The sequence below is a fragment of the Ranitomeya variabilis genome, chromosome 3, assembly GCF_051348905.1.
Source record: "Ranitomeya variabilis isolate aRanVar5 chromosome 3, aRanVar5.hap1, whole genome shotgun sequence".
NCBI lineage: Eukaryota > Metazoa > Chordata > Amphibia > Anura > Dendrobatidae > Ranitomeya > Ranitomeya variabilis.
Genome location: NC_135234.1, coordinates 54,492,862 through 54,515,680, shown reverse-complemented (window position 1 = coordinate 54,515,680; position 22,819 = coordinate 54,492,862). Strand labels below are relative to the sequence as shown.

Sequence of the window (22,819 nt, the reverse complement as noted above, 5' to 3'; positions counted from 1 at the left end):
GGATTCATTGGGGAATTGGGAGCCAGTGGAGGGATTTGCAGAGGGGTGAAGCAGGGGAGTAGCGAGAAGAGAGGTGGATTAGCCAAGCAGCAGAGTTGAGGACAGACTGGAGTGGTGCAAGGGAGTTAGCGGGGAGGCCACAGAGGAGGGTGTTGCAGTAATTGAGGCGGGAGATGATGAGGGCATGCACAAGTTTTAGTAGATTGTGGGCTGAGGAAGGGACGGATTCTGGCAATATTTTTGATTGGAGGTGGCAAGTTTGGACATGCGTGCGGCTTGATGGACAGGGCAGAATCAAGAGTTACCCCGAGGCAGCGGATTTCAGGTGCAGGAGAGAGCGTGATGCCGTTTACCATAATAGATATATCAGGTAGGAAGGATATGTGAGAAGGTGGAAAGATGATGAGTTTGGTTTTGTTTACATTGAGTTTTAGGAAGCGAGAGTTGAAGAAGGAGGATATGTCTGACAGACACTCCGGGATTCTGGACAGAAGAGAGGCGATATCTGAACCAGAGAGGTAGATCTGAGTGTCGTCCACATAGGTGGTACAGGAAGCCATGGGACTTTATGAGTTGTCCTAGGCCAAGGGTATAGATGGAAAAAAGTAGAGACCCTAGGACAGAGCCTTGAGGGACTCCAACAGAGAGGGGGCGGGGTGAGGAGGTAGTGTGGGAATGGAAAACGCTAAATGTGCGGTCGAAAAGGTATGATGCAATCCAGGACAGGGCAAGGCCTTTGATGCAGAGGGAAGAAAGAATCTGTAGCAGTAGGCAGTGGTTGACTGTGTCGAAAGCAGAGGACAGATCGAGAAGGAGGAGGATGGAGAACTGTCTGTTAGCTTTGGCTGTGAGAAAGTCATTAGTAAATTTGGTCAGAGTAGCTTTTGTGGAGTGGTGGGGGCGTAAGCCAGATTGGAGCTTGTCAAGGAGAGAGTTAGATGAGAGGTGGGAGGAAATTTGACCATGAACATGCTGCTCAAGGAGTTTGGAAGCAAACGGGAGCAGTGATATGGGGTGATAGTTGGGCATAGCAGTTGGGTAAAGGTTAGCTTTTTTGAGGATGGGTGTGATGGTGGCATGTTTGAATGCAGAGGGGAAAGTACCAGAAGATAGCAATAGGGTGAAGAGATGGGTTAGGGCTATGCTTCTCCTCATGACTATAGAATTTTCAATAAGTAGGAAATATGTTTTTCCTTTTTTAAATGTTGTCTAGAGCTAGGGTGCGTCTTGTAGTAAGGTGCTTTATATATATATATATATATATATATATATATATATATATATATATATATACTAACTGAAGAGCCTAGCGTTGCCTGGGCATAGTAAATATCCGTGGTTAGTAATAGCACCTCACTTCTCTTATTTTCCCATCACCTCTCTCATTTAGCTCCTCACTAGTGTTGAGCAATACCGTCCGATACTTGAAAGTATCGGTATCGGATAGTATCGGCCGATACCCGAAAGGTATCGGATATCGCCGATACCGATACCCGATACCAATGCATTTCAATGGGACGCAAAGTATCGGAATGGTTCCCAGGGTCTGAAGGAGAGGAAACTCTCCTTCAGGCCCTGGGATCCATATTCATGTGTAAAATAAAGAATTAAAATAAAAAATATAGATATACTCACCTCTCCGGTGGCCCCTGGATCTTACCGCTGTAACCGGGAGCGTCCGTTTCTAAGAATGAGCACGTGAAGGGCCTTCGATGACGTCGCGGCTTCTGATTGGTCGTGGACCGCTCATGTGACCGCTCACGCGACCAATCAGAAGCCGCGACGTCAGCCGCGACGTCATCGAAGGTCCTTCACGGGCTCATTCTTAGGAATGGAGACTCCCGGTTACAGGGGTAAGGTCCAGGGGCCACCGGAGAGGTGAGTATATGGATATATATGGATATACTCACCTCTCCGGTGGCCCCTGGACCTTACCGCTGTAACCGGGAGTCTCCGTTCCTAAGAATGAGCCCGTGAAGGACCTTCGATGACGTCACGGCTGACGTCGCGGCTTCTGATTGGTCGCGTGAGCGGTCACATGAGCGGTCCGCGACCAATCAGAAGCCGCGACGTCATCGAAGGCCGCTCTCGCGCTCATTCTTAGGAACAGAGACTCCCGGTTACAACGTTAAGATCCAGGGGCCACTGGAGAGGTGAGTATATCCATATTTTTTATTTTAATTCTTTATTTTACACATGAATATGGTTCCGATACCGATTCCCGATACCACAAAAGTATCGGAACTCGGTATCGGAATTCCGATACCGCAAATATCCGCCGATACCCGATACTTGTGGTATCAGAATGCTCAACACTACTCCTCACTTCTATCATTTTCTCCCTCACACCTCTCATTTTCCCCCTTCTGTATATAGTATATAACTGTAAGTCATCTCCCCTGTATATAGTATATACCTGTGTGTCATCTCCCCTGTATATAGTATATACCTGTGTGTCATCTTCTCTTGTATATAGTATATGCCTGTATGTCATCTCCTCCTGTATATAGTATATACCTGTGTGTCATCTCCCCTGTATATAGTATATATGTGTGTGTCATCTCCTCCTGTATATAGTATATACCTGTGTGTCATCTCCCCTGTATATAGTATATATGTGTGTGTCGTCTCCTTTGTATATAGTATATACCTGTGTGTCATCTCCTCCTGTATATATTATATATCTGTGTGTCATCTCCTCCTGTATTAGACCTCGTTCACACGTTATTTGCTCAGTATTTTTACCTCAGTACTTGTAAGCTAAATTGGCAGCCTGATAAATCACCAGCCAACAGGAAGCCCTCCCCCCCGGCAGTATATATTAGCTCACACATACACATAATAGACAGGTCATGTGACTGACAGCTGCCGTATTTCCTATATGGTACATTTGTTGCTCTTGTAGTTTGTCTGCTTATTAATCAGATTTTTATTTTTGAAGGATAATACCAGACTTGTGTGTGTTTTAGGGCGAGTTTCATGTGTCAAGTTGTGTGTGTTGAGTTTCGTGAGGCGACATGCATGTAGCGACTTTTGTGAGATGAGTTTTGTGTGGCAACATGCGTGTAGCAACTTTTTGTGTGTCAAGTTGCATGTGACAGGTTAGTGTAGCAAGTTGTGTGTAGCAAGTTTTGCGCATGACGAGTTTTGTGCCTGGCGAGTTTTATGTGTGGTGCGTTTTGAGTATGTGCAAGTTTTGTGTGAGGCAACTTTTGCATGTGTTGCAACTTTTGTGCATGTGGCAATTTTTCCGCGTGTGCAAGTTTTGCGTGTGGTGAGTTTTGTGCGTGGTGAGTTTTATGTGTGGTGCGTTTTGAGTATGTGCAAGTTTTGTGTGAGGCAACTTTTGCATGTGTTGCAACTTTTGTGCATGTGGCAATTTTTCCGCGTGTGCAAGTTTTGCGTGTGGCGAGTTTTCCATGAGGTGAGTTTTGCACGTGTGGCAAGTTTTGCGTGAGCCTAGTTTTGCATGTGGCAAATTTTGCACGTGGCGAGTTTTGAGTGGTGACTTTTGTGTTTCGACTTTTATGTGGCGAGGTTGGTATATGTGTGGTGAAATGTGCACTGAGGGTGGTATATGTGTTCAAGCACGTGGTAGTGTGTGGCGCATTTTGTGTGTGTGTTCATATCCCCGTGTGTGGTGAGTATCCCATGTTGGGGCCCCACCTTAGCAACTGTACGGTATATACTCTTTGGCGCCATCGCTCTCACTCTTTAAGTTCCCCTTGTTCACATCTGGCAGCTGTCAATTTGCCTCCAACACTTTTCCTTTCACTTTTTCCCTATTATGTAGATAGGGGCAAAATTGTTTTGGTGAACTGGAACGCGCGGGGTTAAAATTTCGCCTCACAACATAGCCTATGACGCTCTCAGGGTCCAGACGTGTGACTGAGCAAAATTTTGTGGCTGTAGCTGTGATGATGCAGATGCCAATCCCGGACATACATACATACACACACACATTCAGCTTTATATATTAGATATATATAGTAAGTGTTCAGAGACTTTTGGAAATGAGGAGTTTGTGGTAACTCATTTTTTATATTTATGGCCAGCGTATACTAGATGATAATCAGATGATGACAAGGTATAGAGTAATTTCTGCTTTTGGTTATTAACACGTTTATTAACGCATATATGCACTCAGCTATAAATGACTTACCGCCCAGGAGACCTGGATAGTGGTAGGTGAAAGGACCACAGGGTTGTGCAGACGAACAATCACATCTCCCAGCTCTTTCTGGACTTGCCGGTGATCTACACCTTGAACTGTTGGCCTTATATCTAGTGAACACAATTACAGAACAGTTAGAAAATAACACAAAATTCTCCTTATAATTGATTGTGCAGCAGAATTATTGGAATTTCTGAAGGATTATTTAGAAGAAAACACTTAAGTTATGGATCGATTTGATAAACTGGAAACTGAAGAAAAGCTCAGGCTACATGAGGGTGGAACCTGTCTAGACGACAGATATCGAATATTAATGCAAAGTAAACTTTCTTGGCAAAGTAGTTGCTTCTCTTTCCTGTTTCTTATTTATGCACACAGCACTAAATGAAGATCCATCAGCTGTAATGGTTTAATTTCCATATTAATTGCATTTACCATTAAATAGCAATCTAGAACATCTTTTGTTCTAACTCTTTGATGTGCTATTCCTCAGTAGAGAGTAATCTACACTGTCCAATCATTGCAGACTATATAGAGACACACCCCTTTGACAATGAGATTAATAACACCCAGTTGTTCATTTGGTAACATTTCTAGGAGGAGTAACAGAGGAAATATACACTGTAGAATGTGGTGAGTTTTCTTTTAAGCTCGGGGCAATGCCGCCATGATGCCACCATTTATACCCATTGTTGATTTGGGCAATATATTTATTGCATGCTTCCTTACAATGTTGAGAGCATACATGTATGTCCCTGTATCCAGAGTCTGGCACAAACAGAAGACCGTGCCTACAAATATTCAGTATTTCTTGCGACAACCATTCTATACACCTGCATGGAGTTGAGCAGACTCTTGTATCAGTGAAGGATCTCTTGTAAAGATAAGTCTTTTAATTATCAAAATTACTGAATCGTGACCTGATTCTTGTCTGAATTAGCTGACAGCCCAGTGACTTGATTATATGCATTAATAAATGGTGATGCCAAATATTGTAAATGACAGTTTCTTGTTAAAATTAGCATACATTTCCATAGCAGCATCCACAATTATAATATTTACATAGATAAAAAACAGATAGATAATTTAAGTATCTATCTATGCCTCCATCCATCTATCCATCTATCAGTCCATCCATCATCCATCCATCAACTATCTATATAAAAGCTATGTCCCCGATTCATCATTGCCTTTCTCTGTGTTTTTGTATAGTTTTGTGGTTTTTGAGCCTTTTTTTGTTTTCATTCAATTCATTATTGTATTTCTTTTTTCTTAAGTCTATTTTATCTGTGCTCAGTGCTCACTGGTGTTTTTATTTTCTCGATTTGTAGGCAAAGTTTAGCCGACTTCAAATGTTTTTGGCCAATTCATCGATCGTGACTTTTTAAAAATTTAGCCAACTCTACTCCAGTCCTTACTCCTGCCGGTGTAACTTTATGCATATCTTTTCAAAAATGTATAGGAAAAAAAGCCCATTGGCACCAAATTCATTAACGACTTACGTTATTTAGATTAATTTAGCGCAATAAACATCAGTGAATACGTTAATACAAAAAAAGGAAAAATGACTTAAAAAGCACAAATGATGAATTGGGGCTTTAATATTTGTCTAAAATCTATATGTGTATCTGTCTGTCTGGCTCTCAGTAGCTGGACATGACATCCAGGACATTTCTTCAGATAACACTCCTTTTCCACATAATGTACTTATGCTCATTACCTTGTGTCCGTACTGGATCAGACATGGGGCTCGGATCACTAAGACCTTCAGCGTTGATAGCTCTCACCATGAAAAGATAGATTGTGTTTGGTCGAAGCCCTTTCACGGTATACAATGTGGTCTTCACATGATTTGCTACTGTCTGCCAACTATTGCTGACAGATTGGCTGCAGAAAAAACATAAAAATACTGTGTCAAAACTTTTAATCATTCCGGCAAAATTTCCAGACAGATCCGATAAGTGTCTACGTGATGTGTGGACCGTACAGGAAAACGATTAGTGATCTATCTGGCACTGGGCAAGAGAAGCCTGCAGAAGAAGTGCCTGGTGCATACTGTATTAATAGCTGTAACTAATAGTATCCTAAATATAAATCATCATTTATTTACTAGCAATCTATTTATCTATATATATTTTTTCAGCTCTATCTCGAGCCATGGCGACTTGATGGATGGAAGAACTATCTTGTGTAAGCCTAGATAGATCCACCAGGGTCTTCTCTGACGTTATTTTGATTGTATCAAGTAATCAGGTCTCTGGTCTTCATCTTCGTCTAGTTCCTTCTATTCTTCCAACCACACGATATCCTTCTCCAGTGATTGCTCTCTTCGTATGATGTGTCCAAAGTCGGCAAGTCGTAGCTTTGCCTTGCTTCCAGTGACATGTCTGGCTTGATTTGTTCCAAAATAGATATTTTTTGTTTTTCTTGCCATCCATGGTATTGATAACATCCTTCCTTATTTATTATGATGTTATAGATATATAAAACATAAATATGTTATGTATATCTGTACATAACATATACTGTAAATGTTATGTCTTCTTATCTGTCAGACATGAGCAATTTCCCAAATTTGATAGATTTTCTCAATTCAGAATGTGAGGTACAATTTACATCAAATAAGTCCTGTATAAATCAAATCTGCCAGGAAGTGGTTACAAATAATAACCTGCTATAATAACCAGTAGAGATGAGTGAACCCGAACTGCAAAATTCGGGGTTTGTGTCGGACACCTAGTGAACTCCGAACATGAACTTCACCCAGAAGTCAACTTTAGCATTCAGATTGCACAAGAAGAGAGAAAGAGAGATTTTCCAGCTCCAAAATTTGGGTAATTATTGTTTTCTAGTGGGGTTCGGGTTCTGGTTCAAGTTCAGTTGCAGTTCTGATACCCGAATTGAATTTTGGATTAGCTTTCGGTAGAGCCCGACAAACCTGAACTTCCACAGGTCCGCTCATCTCTACTTACCAGTGCTCGGCACTTCTGATACATGTCCTGACACCGCTGATCGCTCATTTACGTGTGTGGTTCCTCATGTGACGGCATAGCCAATTGTGCCGCTCACCGGAAGAAGGTGGAAGAGCAGCCGATTAGAAAACCAGAAAGGGAACGAAGGCAGTGGGACAGGTATGAGGAGAGACATTCAATGGTAAAAAAAAGAGCTTATTATTTTTTCCCTCCTTCCTAGCACTCAGAATCCAGTGAATGATGAAAGACCGCATTTTTGTTGGATTCATGCAAAATTTGGATAATTCTCTATCCATAAATTTGGGAAAGGATATAAATTCTATTAGTTTAGATTTTATTCTATCGATCTATCTAGCTATCCATTTATAGATCACGTTATAAGCCCAGCAGGGACGTCTTCCCTACTTTGTGCCCACATTGAGGATCATTAAGAAGCTCCGATCCACTGTTGATTCATGCTAATGTCTAGTAATGCAGGCAGCGGTGCGTGTTCTGAACTTCTGAGCTAACACTATATGTATCTAAGAACAAGCATCTGTCAGGATGTCACTGAGACGCTCACTGCCTACGAAGAATTAAATAACAATTACCATAACTGGAGGAAGATGGATGACTGTGGCAAGTACCTGATCAGAGGAAGGAATCCTGTCATCTTACAAAATGGTATTCTGTGTACCTGACTACTGGCGATTGTCAAAAAATATGCCTAATATCTATAATAAGCTGTCGGAACAGTCACTAGATGAGTTATTATGCCATTTTGTACTGCATGTCGTACACATGCAGTTAAGCTGAATTTTTCACAATACTGTTTTCAAGGGGTTGTCCACCCCTGAGTAAATTTTTGGCAAACCGTGCAGCTAATGGTGAATAATATGGAACACTGAGAAAACCAGCAGAGACTCTAATCGGTACGTGACCGCAGCTACGCAACTGGAATACTTGGAACCAGTAAGCAGGGCTAAATCCTTACAGTGTGTACATTACATAGATTTACTCAGGGTGGACAACCTTTTTGATGCGGCTCCATCTTCAGATTTCACAGTACTATATTAAATAGATCTCTTAAACTTGATGAGAATGGTACGCTTATTTTAAAAATACATTTTAGAATGACCGGATAATCTTGATATTATGATGAGAATTTTAGGAGTACCTTAACATCTTAAAGGGGATGTTTTACATAAAGAATTGTTCAAGACAATCAATTAAAACTAAAGTTTGGTTTTGCATGTACATTGCATTCTCATCAGTGACAGTGCTCCATCCTGTTTCTTCTGTGCTTGGAATGTAGGCCCACATTCAGTGGCGGACGCACATGCTCATTAGTTTCCTTAGTCTGTCTCAGATTGCGTAGTGACCTGACAGTGAGGAGGCCAATATTATGTGGTAGTAGGATGAAAACTTGATCCGAAAGGGGTTCTCTGGTCTTAAACTACAAGTCTGCTTTCACTCTGTTCTCCGGTGCCAGCACTAGGGGCAGCAATCATGTGACCATAAGTATGAGATATGTATACGCCCTGTCACATTCCGACTAGACTTGTATCGAGCAAGGCTACACCCATCTAGTTGGAATGTAACCGGGAGTATGCATATTGCTGCCACCAGCACTTACACCAGAGAATCCTCACAGATGTGACGATTAACAAGTCTGCAGTAACATAGAGTGACTGCAGATTTGCAATTTAAGACAGGACAATCCTTTTAAGTATATGCAACAAGCAAGGATGAGACACAGGAAAGTGAGATACAGATAGATACAGTAGAGAGATAGGCCAGGCCAGGTCTTCACTCCAGACCAGGTCTTCAAGGCCTCTGACATCAGTGTGGGTTATTACAATGTGCATCACCCGAGGTCAGAAGCCTTGACGAACTGGAAGTCAGGACCATGGAGAAAAGAGGTCGAAGAGAATGCCCATAATGAGTGAAGGATAAAATACAAGGTGTGGAGAATCAAAGAGTGAGGGCAACAGGACAGGTCAGCGGTGAGGTGAGTATACATTTATTTGGTATTTTTGTGAACCTATGTTTATTATGCTCTGAGGTTTGGAGAGAACATTCATCCGCTCATCTCTAGTACTGATATCACAGAGATGCTCTCTGATACAATATCATACAAAAATAGAAATAGGAAATCCCATAAACCCAGTTGACTTACCTGAAAGCTTCAATAATATAAGATGTGACAGGTAGGACTCCTGGAGTTCCGAGATGCCATGACAAAGTAACGCTGTTCTTGCTGACATCGGTAACTTGAGGTTTTGATGGTGACCCCGGCAGGTCATTTATATCATAACTTTTACTTACAGTCGCTCCGGCAGATTCTAAGGTTAAGGAGAGAAATATCAGACACTTATCCACGAGTCTAGTCAGAGAACTCTACCACTATATACCGATATGGCAGCAATGTGGACATGACACTTTACCTGTCACTTCCAAAACAGAACTCCAGGTAGTTTCACCGCTTGAACTCGTAGCGACACAAGTGTAAGTGCCAGAATCTGTCGTCTATAAGGAAACAATACAATTGTTAGAAAACACCAGGTAAAAAGGAAGCTTTCATTAAATGTCCAAATGTGGATGTTCAAAGATGGTTCACTGTGTCAATGATTTTAATACATGGTCCTAGGCTTCAATGGGTTGCTCGTTAAATAATAGCATTAAATAATCTGAATATAGACATTTTAAGGTCCAAATTGCACCAGGTTAACAGCTGCTCGGCAGGGTGCTGGGTGTTAGATCCCCCACTGATCTGATATTGAAGACCTATTTCTAATGATAGGTCATCAATATGTCAGTCATGAACAACTCCTTTAATCTGACCCATTTAGCAAAATTACTGCAAAGTAAAAATAAATATTCATTTCAGCATTTTCAACTTTTTTTTGTCTCGTTTTGGCGTTTTTGTCCATTTTTCCCTTGTGCCTAATTCTTCACTTAATTTGCTATTTTTTAAAGTCTATTTTACATACGTTTGCCTGTTTTTTTGTGCTTTTTTATGTTCATCATTGTGGCTGAAGTTTAGGCTTTCCAGATGTCTTCAGAAAATTCCTCCATTTCAACTTTTAAAAAAAAAAATCACATATGTACCTCTTTTACCGCCAGAATTATTTTATGCATGCCAGAAAAATGTTGTGCAATTCTTACCAGACTTTGCGAAACATGCATTTTTTTTTAAGTTAAAAAGTCCTCAAAACTATTTAAGACAGAAGTAAAGAAAGACAATTTTTACATTTCTACAAAATTCAAGAATTGCCTGTGCCATTTTGTAAAATTTGGTGCAAAAAAAAGTCAATGAACGCTACAAGAATAAAAAAGAAAAGTGGGTTAAATAAAAATAAAATAATGCAAGAGATGAATCACGACCTTGGTATTTAGTAAACTATAAGCTTCCTATTTCCTAAAATGTATTATATTGATCAATTAGAATCATTTATTGAACTATATTTTCCTTTTTTTTTTGTTCTGTCTGTAGAAAGTATAGTTCTCCTTGAGGAAGGACATGAGCTACTCTACGGATTTCTGAAAAATACAGATTATTTTTGGCTGGTAACTCAGAGTGCACAGAGAGTTTAGAGACAACCTTTATAAATCCCTGACTATCACTGTTATCGTGTTCATCATTTCAGCCAATTCAGGAGAATATTTAGTAGAGAAGCCGCACGGGTTCTTAGAGATGACTCGGGATCACTGAGCTCCCACCTTGAAAGGCTGCTTTTCCGCAAACTCCTTGGGATCTTGCCTATTGAAGCGCACTATTTAATCCAGCAGTACAATAAAAATGCATTAACCTTTGTGGTCAGTTCCTGCCTTCAGTATTGAGTGGGAGGCTAAATTGTTTACTCAACGAGTGCTGACATTCATTTTTTTTTAATAAATTCCATTTTGTTCCAAGGAAGTTAATAATTAATTTATGGTGAGCGACAGACATAAACTTCGGGGTATTTCATATTGTCACTACTGCATGATTGTATTGCAAGAAGTGTCTTTACTGAAAGAACATAATGCATGCATAAATCATTCTCATACAGTACAAAAAAGCCTGAACTGTTAAATATAAAAAAATACATAAACAAAATAGAAAATACACAATAAAACAGATCAAAATAAAGATATGCAAATAAAAGGAAAGAAATAATAATAGATAAGAAATAAACACATCGCTTTATTAAACAGGTTGTCATCTTTCAGCCTCATTGGTAACTTTGAGGGTGTCCAGAGACTTCTTCATGAGGATACCCACCTTCACCATATCGAATAGAACTGGATGTTTATAGCCATTCATGATTTTAATAGGTTATATAAGAGGATTTTTAAAGCTTTGAGCCAGCTTTCTTCTCAAAAAGGTTGCAAATTTGAGCAAATATATGAGACTCAAACTGTCCCTGGAACTGTGACCCTAACTATCCCTCCCGAAGGTTCTCTTGAAGGTAGAAGAGGCCCGAGTCTCCAACCTTACTATGCTCCCGTTAAACCCTGATTTGTCCCCACTCCCAACCCATGAGGCATAGAACAGAAATATAAGGTAAACAAGGCACAGACAAAACAGGGAGAACAGAAAACCTATATCATACAAAAGCAGTAACCAACAATAGGGAGGAGGATAGGAACAGGGAGGAATAAACAAAATGGGAACAGGGACCCGGAGATAAACACACACATACTACAGCAAACTACAGAATACTACTGCAACAACTCTACTCCAACCACTGAGCTTTAGCACACAGAGCAGGAAGAGGAATCTTTCACTGGCAGAGACAGGAAGGTCTAACTAGTTTTCATAGAAAGGGTTGTTTGCCTCTTCAGCAGCAGAAGAAACTAAATGCATTTAATTTGGGACACAACTCACACCATCTCTAAAGAAGACCTGTGATTCATTACCTGATGTGACCATCTAACTCCAGGTCATCCAGGGGGACGTGATACATTCAAGACAACTGCACACATCTAGTCGGCACGTGACCGCCAATCATTTAATCAAGGTCATGTGTTCTGTACTCAGCTATTTTTTGGCAGTTGCATAGAGAATGAATGGAGCGCTGGATGGGCATCAGATGATAACTTCTTTTCGCCAGAGAACCCCTTTAAACAAATCCTTAATGATGAATTTCCCCCATGCAACTGTTTATACTTTCCAGGAAAATTATACTGTTGTTCCCTCAGGAAAAGAACTGGATGCAGAACTTCTGTATTAACCCATTTTCTTTGGGTGGGATTTACTTTCAAAGATAAGCTTGTCCACATACGTGAGTTTTCTCAACTATTTCTACTGTATCTTCTCATTATGCCATTTAGTGTGGTCTTGAATTGGATTACTCAAAGGAAGTCAAGAAAGCTAATAATGGCTGCCCCGATGATTATTACTTTCTGTGATATACAGTATCTCCAGTCTACATATATCAGTGATATTAGCAGCACTATACTACTATAAAAATGCAATTTAGGTTTGTATTTGTCTAATAGACAACAGTTTGGCTGGTAAAATACTAAAGATTCCAAAAACCTATGATATTTGCCTATTTTTCTTACCTTTAGGGATTTAATCTGTAGTGATCCTTTATCAAGAATGGATAATCTTGTGTCTCGCCCCATGAAATTGAATCCTTCCTTTAACCAGCTTATGACTGGCATAGGATCACCTGTTGCCTTGCATTTCAGCAATGCCATCCCATCTACCGCCAATGTCTGGTTGGTTGGGCCTTGTAATATGATTGGCGGTGGTCTGTCTGTCAAAACTAAAAAACAAAACAGAAAACAAAAATGAATCCAGAGATAATTGACAATATATAATCTCTTCATATACAAACCAACTAGTGGAAACGTAAGGCATCATATAGGGGTATTCATAAAATCATAAAGGAGGTCCCTCCGCACCTAGGATAAACCTTTGCATAGTTTCCTTCTTCCATTTTCTGGAGGCTACAGAGAGTCTTTTCAGATTTTGACTAATGGCCGACAGTACCTTGGGGCCCACTTGGTACCCCCAATAGTTCCACCAGAATAGACACTGAGCCAACAGAATATTGTGGCACAAAATCCTTCCAAAATGTCAAAACTAAATCCATTTATACTTAAGTTATAAGAGAATCCCTTTTTATGGCTATTCCACTTTACACCATGCCCTTTATGTCAGTTTTATGAATACATAAATTAGAAGCATGAAGCAGGCTATTAGGTTTATGACGATGCTCGGTCATTTGTATATTTCTGGATACCACATGTCATTTATTTTAATGGCCTAAATGGTTTGCATTAAATGAGTTGGATCAATAACAGATTTAAAGTCCCTTTTCCATCAGAAATAGTTCTCGGCTCCGAGGGTGTTCACTGTGTGAGCCCGATAAAGGTTTCCATGACACTGAGGTCGGAGGTTAAATGAACACTTAGAAGTTGCAGTGAGGTGTGAACATCCATACTGCCACCAAAACTGCGACCAGTCAGCCCTCATTTCTACAACCTTCAATTGTTTTATTGCCCTGATCCCTAAAATGTACTCCTGACTCAAAATCTATTTTCTGCATTTACTCTATAACACGGTGAACTAGGAATCATTGGTCGGGTTCTCCGCGGCTTCATTGATGAATGACACTTGCAGTAATCTAATAGTCTGCACAACTATATATTGTGTGGACTAAAGTCAGTGAAATCTAATGCACCAGGAGTATAAAAAGTATCCGAAATCAAGAGTTTAAAAACAGGTATAATAAACACCACACAAAATGTAAACCACGTGATCTTCATTAATGACCTGTGCCAAAGTCCTGCTTATGGCCGGGAAACAATGAGCCACTTAGGGAGCCGGCAAATAGAATAGACACCCAAATTTGTTACATTGGCATTTTGTAATGGAACTCAGAAAACTTTTCTTCACTATTTCACTTTTTGAATTGGGGCACATTAATAGAACTTTTAGATACACCCATTTTTCAAGCCAGATACTTTTTTCTAGTAACTTTTAAAAATGGTATTGTCTGGCGCAAAAACTTTGTAAAACTCAAGTTTAAAGAACATGAAGTAGAGATGGATCCAACTACACAGATCACAGTTCCTGAAGTTATATGAGTTCCTATTAAAACATTCCACAAAACATCCATAACAGTCCAAAAGTGAAACACCACCGATGCATGTGTTGATGCATGAAGCACCTTTAGGATTAGGCGGTTTCACACATCCATTATTCGTGGTCCGAGAACTGCCTATGATGCATGGATTGACCTCAGGTCTCTAAACCCTAAGTCCACAGCCTCTTACAAGATGCATGGATTATCCTTGCATCTCTAAACCCTAAGTCCATAGCCTCTTACACGATGCATGGATTGACCTCGGGTCTCTAAACCCTAAGTCCATAGCATCTTACACGATGCATGGATTATCCTCGGGTCTCTAAACCCTAAGTCCATAGCCTCTTACACGATGCATGGATTATCCTCGGGTCTCTAAACCCTAAGTCCATAGCCTCTTACACAATGCATGGATTATCCTCGGGTCTCTAAACCCTAAGTCCACAGCCTCTTACACGATGCATGGATTATTCTCGGGTCTCTAAACCCTAAGTCCATAGCCTCTTACACAATGCATGGGTTATCCTCGGGTCTCTAAACCCTAAGTCCATAGCCTCTTACACGATGCATGGATTATCCTCGGGTCTCTAAACCCTAAGTCCATAGCCTCTTACACAATGCATGGGTTATCCTCGGGTCTCTAAACCCTAAGTCCATAGCCTCTTACACAATGCATGGATTATCCTCGGGTCTCTAAACCCTAAGTCCACAGCCTCTTACACGATGCATGGATTATTCTCGGGTCTCTAAACGCTAAGTCCATAGCATCTTACATGATGCATGGATTATCCTCGGGTCTCTAAACCCTAAGTCCGTAGCCTCTTACATGATGCATGGATTATCCTCGGGTCTCTAAACCCTAAGTCCAAAGCCTCTTACACGAGGCATGGACTATCCTCGGGTCTCTAAACCCTAAGTCCATAGCCTCTTGCACAATGCATGTGTTATCCTCGGGTCTCTAAACCCTAAGTCCACAGCCTCTTACACAATGCATGGATTATCCTCGGGTCTCTAAACCCTAAGTCCATAGCCTCTTACACAATGCATGGGTTATCCTCGGGTCTCTAAACCCTAAGTCGATAGCCTCTTAGATGTCTATGAGGCTGTCAAGTTCAGGTCAGGAGACCCGCAGACAGTCCGTGCATCATTTTCTGTATTTCAACTGCGAAACAAGAATATGTGAATCTGTCCTGGTAGATGGAATCAGGGAGGGTGTGGAATAAGTACACAAAAGTGAAGTGGAGAGGAGAGAAAGTATCACACAAATCTGAAGTGAAGAGGGGAGAAAGTATCTCCAGGAGGGCATAGAAGACAAATTATTGACAATAACTAAAGCACATGTAGTTTAAGTAAATACAGTATTGGAGCTGTGCTGATGCGTGAAAGCAAGTGATGACAGCAGCACTCTGGACACACACAGAACTCATATCCCGCCTATATTACTGGGAGGGACACTCCTACAAGAAAAAAATCTGAAACTTGGATTAATCTGAAAACAGCATATCAGGATGTCTGAAATTTATGGCAATTTTATTAACTAAAAGAAACCACTAACGAAAAAGAAAATCATGTTAAAGGTGCTAATAGCCTTTAAAGACAGGGCAAAGGAATAGTGAAAGTCCTACAGGGAATGTGAGAAATGTGCTCCCTGGCACAGCTCTCAGGCAGTACACCTGCAATCAGATATGACCCAGATTATGGCTATATATTGTCTTTTTTTATATGATAGATAATGTGGAGCCTTTTACTCCATCAGGGTTTTGCTCCCATTATGCAGATGAAATTGACCTACCCAAACAGAGACATTTCACGATACATCTGCATAATATTTTATTATATGCTGTGAACTTCGATCAACCTTGGGCTTTGTCCAAATATAATTTCCAATATATTATTATATATCCAACCAGGGCTGGGAGATGATGAATGCAAATTCTACATAAAATGTAATCTGTCTATGAATATTTGTGTTAATAAATAATAGTTCAGCCCCGCCATAAAACCACATAATGCCCCTCTTTAACAAGTTAAACAATACATGGCCATTAACCGGCCAGTGGATAAAACTAAGATGCATTATGATGAGTGGTCTGCGGCTATTTATGCAAATATCATGGCTGCTAATTATGGTAAATTTAATCTTTCTGCTTTTTTAGCACTTTAAAAGTTAAAGGAAGCATGAAAAACTCTATAAATTAGCCTCCCCTCCCCCGTCATCAAAATCACGCAGCTCCTCACAATAATATAACCTCCGCACGCAGTCATTGCTGTATTGTTACAGATATGCTGCATCCTTTTACTAGCAACACAAAGAATTTCTCATCACGGGTATCCTTGAACCCAGCTTGGTCCTTGCAGTAAATCTCCTCCGTACCAGCAGGTGCAACTATTAACAGCTCAATGGTCTGGGAGCCAATGTTTATCTCTGGTGTTTGTTCCAATCACAGCTCCTGCCCCGTGTCACCTCTGCGACTCCGACAGATATTGAAAAATATTGCCTTCCTGTTAATTGAGCAGACCTTTTAATCTGCACAGTAATTTCAATTGCAGAAAAATGCATCATTTTGTCAAATAGAAAAAACGCCCAAGCGCAGAAGCAATTAGAGACTCTGCTAGAAGAAGGCAGAATCTGTATACACTATCAATGGTGCATGATATAATGCATATACTGTATATATATATATATATATATATATATATATATATATACAGTACAGACGAAAAGTTTTGACACACCTTCTCATGTAAAGATTGTTCTGTATTTTCATGACTATGAAAATTGTACGTTCATACTGAAGGCATCAAAACTATGAATTAACACATGTGGAATTATATACTTAACAAAAAAGTGTGAAACAACTGAAATTATGTATTATATTTTAGGTTCTTCAAAGTAGCCACCTTTTGCTTTGATGACTGCTTTGCACACTCTTGGCATTCTCTTGATGAGCTTCAAGAGGTAGTCACCGGGAATGGTCTTCCAAAAATCTTGAAGGAGTTCCCAGAGATGCTTAGCACTTGTTGGCCCTTTTGCCTTCACTCTGCGGTCCAGCTCACCCCAAACCATCTCGATTGGGTTCAGGTCTGGTGACTGTGGAGGCCAGGTCATCTGGCATAGCACCCCATCACTCTCCTTCTCGGTCAAATAGCCCTTACACAGCCAGGAGGTGTGTTTGGGGGTCACAGTCCTGTTGAAAAATAAATGATGGTCCAACTAAACGCAAACCGGATGGAATAGCATGCCGCTGCAAGATGCTGTGGTAGCCATGCTGGTTCAGTATGCCTTCAATTTTGAATAAATCCCCAACAGTGTCATCAGCAAAGCACCCCCACACATCACACATCCTCCTCCATGCTTCATGGTGGGAACCAGGCATCCAGTCCAGTCCATCTGTTCACCTTTTCTGCGTCGCACAAAGACACGGTGGTTGGATCCAAAGATCTCAAATTTGGACTCATCAGACCAAAGCACAGATTTCCACTGGTCTAATGTCCATTCCTTGTGTTCTTTAGCCCAAACAAGTCTCTTCTGCTTGTTGCCTGTCCTTAGCAGTGGTTTCCTAGCAGCTATTTTACCATGAAGGCCTGCTGCACAAAGTCTCCTCTGTCATGATTCTCAATGGCGAGAGAACATAGCCCAGCATATATGAGAACTAGCTCTTGGAAGATGGAAACTATACTGACCATGAACTAAACCTGCCGCACAACTAGAAGTGGCCGGGTAGCATGCCTACGTTTTTTATCCCTAGATGCCCAGCGCCAGCCGGAGAACTACCTAATCCTAGCAGAGGAAAAGACAGTCCTGGCTCACCTCTAGAGAAATTTTCCCAAAAGGCAGACAGAGGCCCCCACATATATTGGCGGTGATTTTAGATGAAATGACAAACGTAGTATGAAAATAGGTTTAGCAAAATCGAGGTCCGCTTACTAGATAGCCGGAAGACAGAAAGGACACTTTCATGGTCAGCAGAAAACCCTATCAAAACACCATCCAGAAATTCCTTTAAGACTCTAGCATTAACTCATAACACCAGAGTGGCAATTTCCGATCACAAGAGCTTTCCAGACACAGTAACGAAACAGCAGCTGTGAACAGGAACAAAATGCAAAAACACACAAGGACAAAAGTCCAACTTAGCTGGGAGTTGTCTAGTAGCAGGAACAAGCACTGAAGGCTTCTGATTACATTGTTGACCGGCAAGAAACTGACAGAGGAGCAAGGTTATATAGCGACTCCCACATCCTGATAGGAGCAGGTGAACAGAGGGGATGATGCACACAAGTTCAATTCCACAAGTGGCCACTGGGGGAGCCCAGAATCCAATTTCACAACAGTACCCCCCCCTCAAGGAGGGGGCACCGAACCCTCACCAGAACCACCAGGGCGATCAGGATGAGCCCTATGAAAGGCACGGACAAGATCGGAGGCATGAACATCAGAGGCAGTGACCCAAGAATTATCCTCCTGACCGTATCCCTTCCATTTGACCAGATACTGGAGTCTCCGTCTGGAAACACGAGAGTCTAAGATCTTTTCCACAACGTACTCCAACTCACCCTCAACCAACACCGGAGCAGGAGGCTCAACGGAAGGCACAACCGGTACCTCATACCTGCGCAACAATGACCGATGAAAAACATTATGAATCGAAAAGGATGCAGGGAGGTCCAAACGGAAGGACACAGGGTTAAGAATCTCCAATATCTTGTACGGGCCGATGAACCGAGGCTTAAACTTAGGAGAAGAAACCCTCATAGGGACAAAACGAGAAGACAACCACACCAAGTCCCCAACACAAAGCCGAGGACCAACACGATGACGGCGGTTGGCAAAAAGCTGAGTCTTCTCCTGGGACAACTTCAAATTGTCCACCACCTGCCCCCAAATCTGATGCAACCTCTCCACCACAGCATCCACTCCAGGACAATCCGAAGATTCCACTTGACCGGAGGAAAATCGAGGATGAAACCCCAAATTACAGAAAAACGGGGACACCAAGGTGGCAGAGCTGGCCCGATTATTGAGGGCAAACTCCGCCAAAGGCAAAAAAGCAACCCAATCATCCTGATCCGCAGACACAAAACACCTCAAATATGTCTCCAAGGTCTGATTAGTCCGCTCGGTCTGGCCATTAGTCTGAGGATGGAAAGCAGACGAAAAAGACAAATCTATGCCCATCCTAGCACAGAATGCCCGCCAAAATCTAGACACGAATTGGGTCCCTCTGTCAGAAACGATATTCTCAGGAATACCATGCAAACGAACAACATTTTGAAAAAACAGAGGAACCAACTCGGAAGAAGAAGGCAACTTAGGCAAGGGAACCAGATGGACCATCTTAGAGAAACGGTCACACACCACCCAGATGACAGACATCTTCTGAGAAACAGGCAGATCCGAAATAAAATCCATCGAGATGTGCGTCCAAGGCCTCTTCGGGATAGGCAAGGGCAACAACAATCCACTAGCCCGAGAACAACAAGGCTTGGCCCGAGCACAAACGTCACAAGACTGCACAAAGCCTCGCACATCTCGTGACAGGGAAGGCCACCAGAAGGACCTTGCCACCAAATCCCTGGTACCAAAGATTCCAGGATGACCTGCCAACGCAGAAGAATGAACCTCAGAGATGACTCTACTGGTCCAATCATCAGGAACAAACAGTCTACCAGGTGGGCAACGATCAGGTCTATCCGCCTGAAACTCCTGCAAGGCCCGCCGCAGGTCTGGAGAAACGGCAGACAATATCACTCCATCTTTAAGGATACCTGTGGGCTCAGAATTACCAGGGGAGTCAGGCTCAAAACTCCTAGAAAGGGCATCCGCCTTAACATTCTTAGAACCCGGTAGGTACGACACCACAAAATTAAACCGAGAGAAAAACAACGACCAGCGCGCCTGTCTAGGATTCAGGCGCCTGGCAGACTCAAGGTAAATTAAATTTTTGTGGTCAGTCAATACCACCACCTGATGTCTGGCCCCCTCAAGCCAGTGACGCCACTCCTCAAAAGCCCACTTCATGGCCAAAAGCTCCCGATTCCCAATATCATAATTCCGCTCGGCGGGCGAAAATTTACGGGAAAAAAAAGCACAAGGTCTCATCACGGAGCAGTCGGAACTTCTCTGCGACAACACCGCCCCAGCTCCGATTTCAGAAGCGTCGACCTCAACCTGAAAAGGAAGAGCAACATCAGGCTGACGCAACACTGGGGCGGAAGAAAAGCGGCGCTTGAGCTCCCGAAAGGCCTCCACAGCATCAGGGGACCAATCAGCAACATCAGCACCCTTCTTAGTCAAATCAGTCAATGGTTTTACAACATCAGAAAAACCAGCAATAAATCGACGATAAAAGTTAGCAAAGCCCAAAAATTTCTGAAGACTCTTAAGAGAAGAGGGTTGCGTCCAATCACCAATAGCCTGAACCTTGACAGGATCCATCTCGATGGAAGAGGGGGAAAAAATGTATCCCAAGAAAGAAATCTTTTGAACCCCAAAAGCACACTTAGAACCCTTCACACACAAGGAATTAGACCGCAAAACCTGAAAAACCCTCCTGACCTGCTGGACATGAGAGTCCCAGTCATCCGAAAAAATCAGAATATCATCCAGATACACAATCATAAATTTATCCAAATAATCGCGGAAAATGTCATGCATAAAGGACTGGAAGACTGAAGGGGCATTTGAAAGACCAAAAGGCATCACCAAATACTCAAAATGGCCCTCGGGCGTATTAAATGCGGTTTTCCACTCATCCCCCTGCTTGATTCGCACCAAATTATACGCCCCACGGAGATCAATCTTAGAGAACCACTTGGCCCCCTTTATACGAGCAAACAAATCAGTAAGCAGTGGTAACGGATATTGATATTTAACCGTGATTTTATTCAAAAGTCGATAATCAATACACCGCCTCAAAGAGCCGTCTTTCTTAGACACAAAGAAAAAACCGGCTCCTAAGGAAGATGACGAAGGACGAATATGTCCCTTTTCCAAGGACTCCTTTATATATTCTCGCATAGCAGCGTGTTCAGGCACAGACAGATTAAATAAACGACCCTTAGGGTATTTACTACCCGGAATCAAGTCTATGGCACAATCGCACTCCCGGTGCGGAGGCAGTGAACCAACCTTGGGTTCTTCAAAAACGTCACGAAAGTCAGACAAGAATTCAGGAATCTCAGAGGGAATAGATGATGAAATGGAAACCAAAGGTACGTCCCCATGAGTTCCTTTACATCCCCAGCTTAACACAGACATAGCTCTCCAGTCGAGGACTGGGTTATGAGATTGCAGCCATGGCAATCCCAGCACCAAAACATCATGTAGATTATACAGCACCAGAAAGCGAATAACCTCCTGGTGATCCGGATTAACACGCATAGTCACTTGTGTCCAGTATTGTGGTTTATTACTAGCCAATGGGGTGGAGTCAATCCCTTTCAGAGGTATCGGAGCCTCCAATGGCTCCAAATCATACCCACAGCGTTTGGCAAAGGACCAATCCATAAGACTCAAAGCAGCGCCAGAGTCGACATAGGCGTCCGCGGTAATAGATGACAAAGAACAAATCAGGGTCACAGATAGAATAAACTTAGACTGTAAAGTGCTAATTGAAACAGACTTGTCAGGCTTCTTAGTACGCTTAAAGCATGCTGATATAACATGAGTTGAATCACCACAATAGAAGCACAACCCATTTTTTCGTCTAAAATTCTGCCGCTCGCTTCTGGACAGAATTCTATCACATTGCATATTTTCTGGCGTTTTCTCAGTAGACACCGCCAAATGGTGCACAGATTTGCGCTCCCGCAGACGCCTATCGATCTGAATAGCCATCGTCATGGACTCATTCAGACTCGCAGGCACAGGGAACCCCACCATAACATCCTTAATGGCATCAGAGAGACCTTCTCTGAAAATCGCCGCCAGGGCGCACTCATTCCACTGAGTAAGCACAGACCATTTGCGGAATTTTTGGCAGTATATTTCAGCTTCATCTTGCCCCTGAGACAAGGACATCAAGGCCTTTTCCGCCTGAAGCTCTAAATGAGGTTCCTCATAAAGCAACCCCAAGGCCAGAAAAAACGCATCCACATTGAGCAACGCAGGATCCCCTGGTGCCAATGCAAAAGCCCACAGAACCATTGAAGAAAGGAGCAGCATCCATGTCCAGGTGAAAAAATTTTCCAAAATCTTTATTCTGCCATTACAAACATGCAACGTTTCGGCTGGTAACATAGCATGCTTGATAAAGGCTGGTTACCAGCCGAAACGTTGCATGTTTGTAATGGCAGAATAAAGATTTTGGAAAATTTTTTCACCTGGACATGGATGCTGCTCCTTTCTTCAATGGTTCTGTGAGTATTGGTCCAGTTGGATTCATGGACTGTGGAGCGTGCACCATGGATGTCTGAGTGCTGTTGGTTAAACTACTTTTTGAATGCAAAAGCCCAGTCTTGAGGGTCGCCCCGGAGCAAGGAAATTACAATCCTGACCTGCTGTGCAGGGTCTCCGGCAGAGCGAGACTTCAGGGACAAAAACAATTTGCAATTATTTTTAAAATTTTGAAAGTGAGATCTATTCCCCGAGAAGAATTCAGGCAAAGGAA

At 42.0% G+C, this 22,819-nt stretch overlaps 1 protein-coding gene across 16 annotated transcripts in view; it reads right to left on the bottom strand.

The window, feature by feature from the left end:
- ROBO2 (roundabout guidance receptor 2) overlaps window positions 1-22,819 on the bottom strand; it is a 1,292,543-nt gene that overhangs the window by 127,007 nt on the left and 1,142,717 nt on the right. For all 16 annotated transcript variants that reach the window (XM_077294049.1, XM_077294050.1, XM_077294062.1 and 13 more), the window contains 5 exons: window positions 12,676-12,881; window positions 9,573-9,654; window positions 9,305-9,470; window positions 5,895-6,061; window positions 4,163-4,284 (listed from right to left, as the gene is read on the bottom strand). In XM_077294049.1, the coding sequence (XP_077150164.1) occupies window positions 4,163-4,284; window positions 5,895-6,061; window positions 9,305-9,470; window positions 9,573-9,654; window positions 12,676-12,881 (743 nt within the window). The remainder of the gene's footprint in view (window positions 1-4,162; window positions 4,285-5,894; window positions 6,062-9,304; window positions 9,471-9,572; window positions 9,655-12,675; window positions 12,882-22,819) is intronic.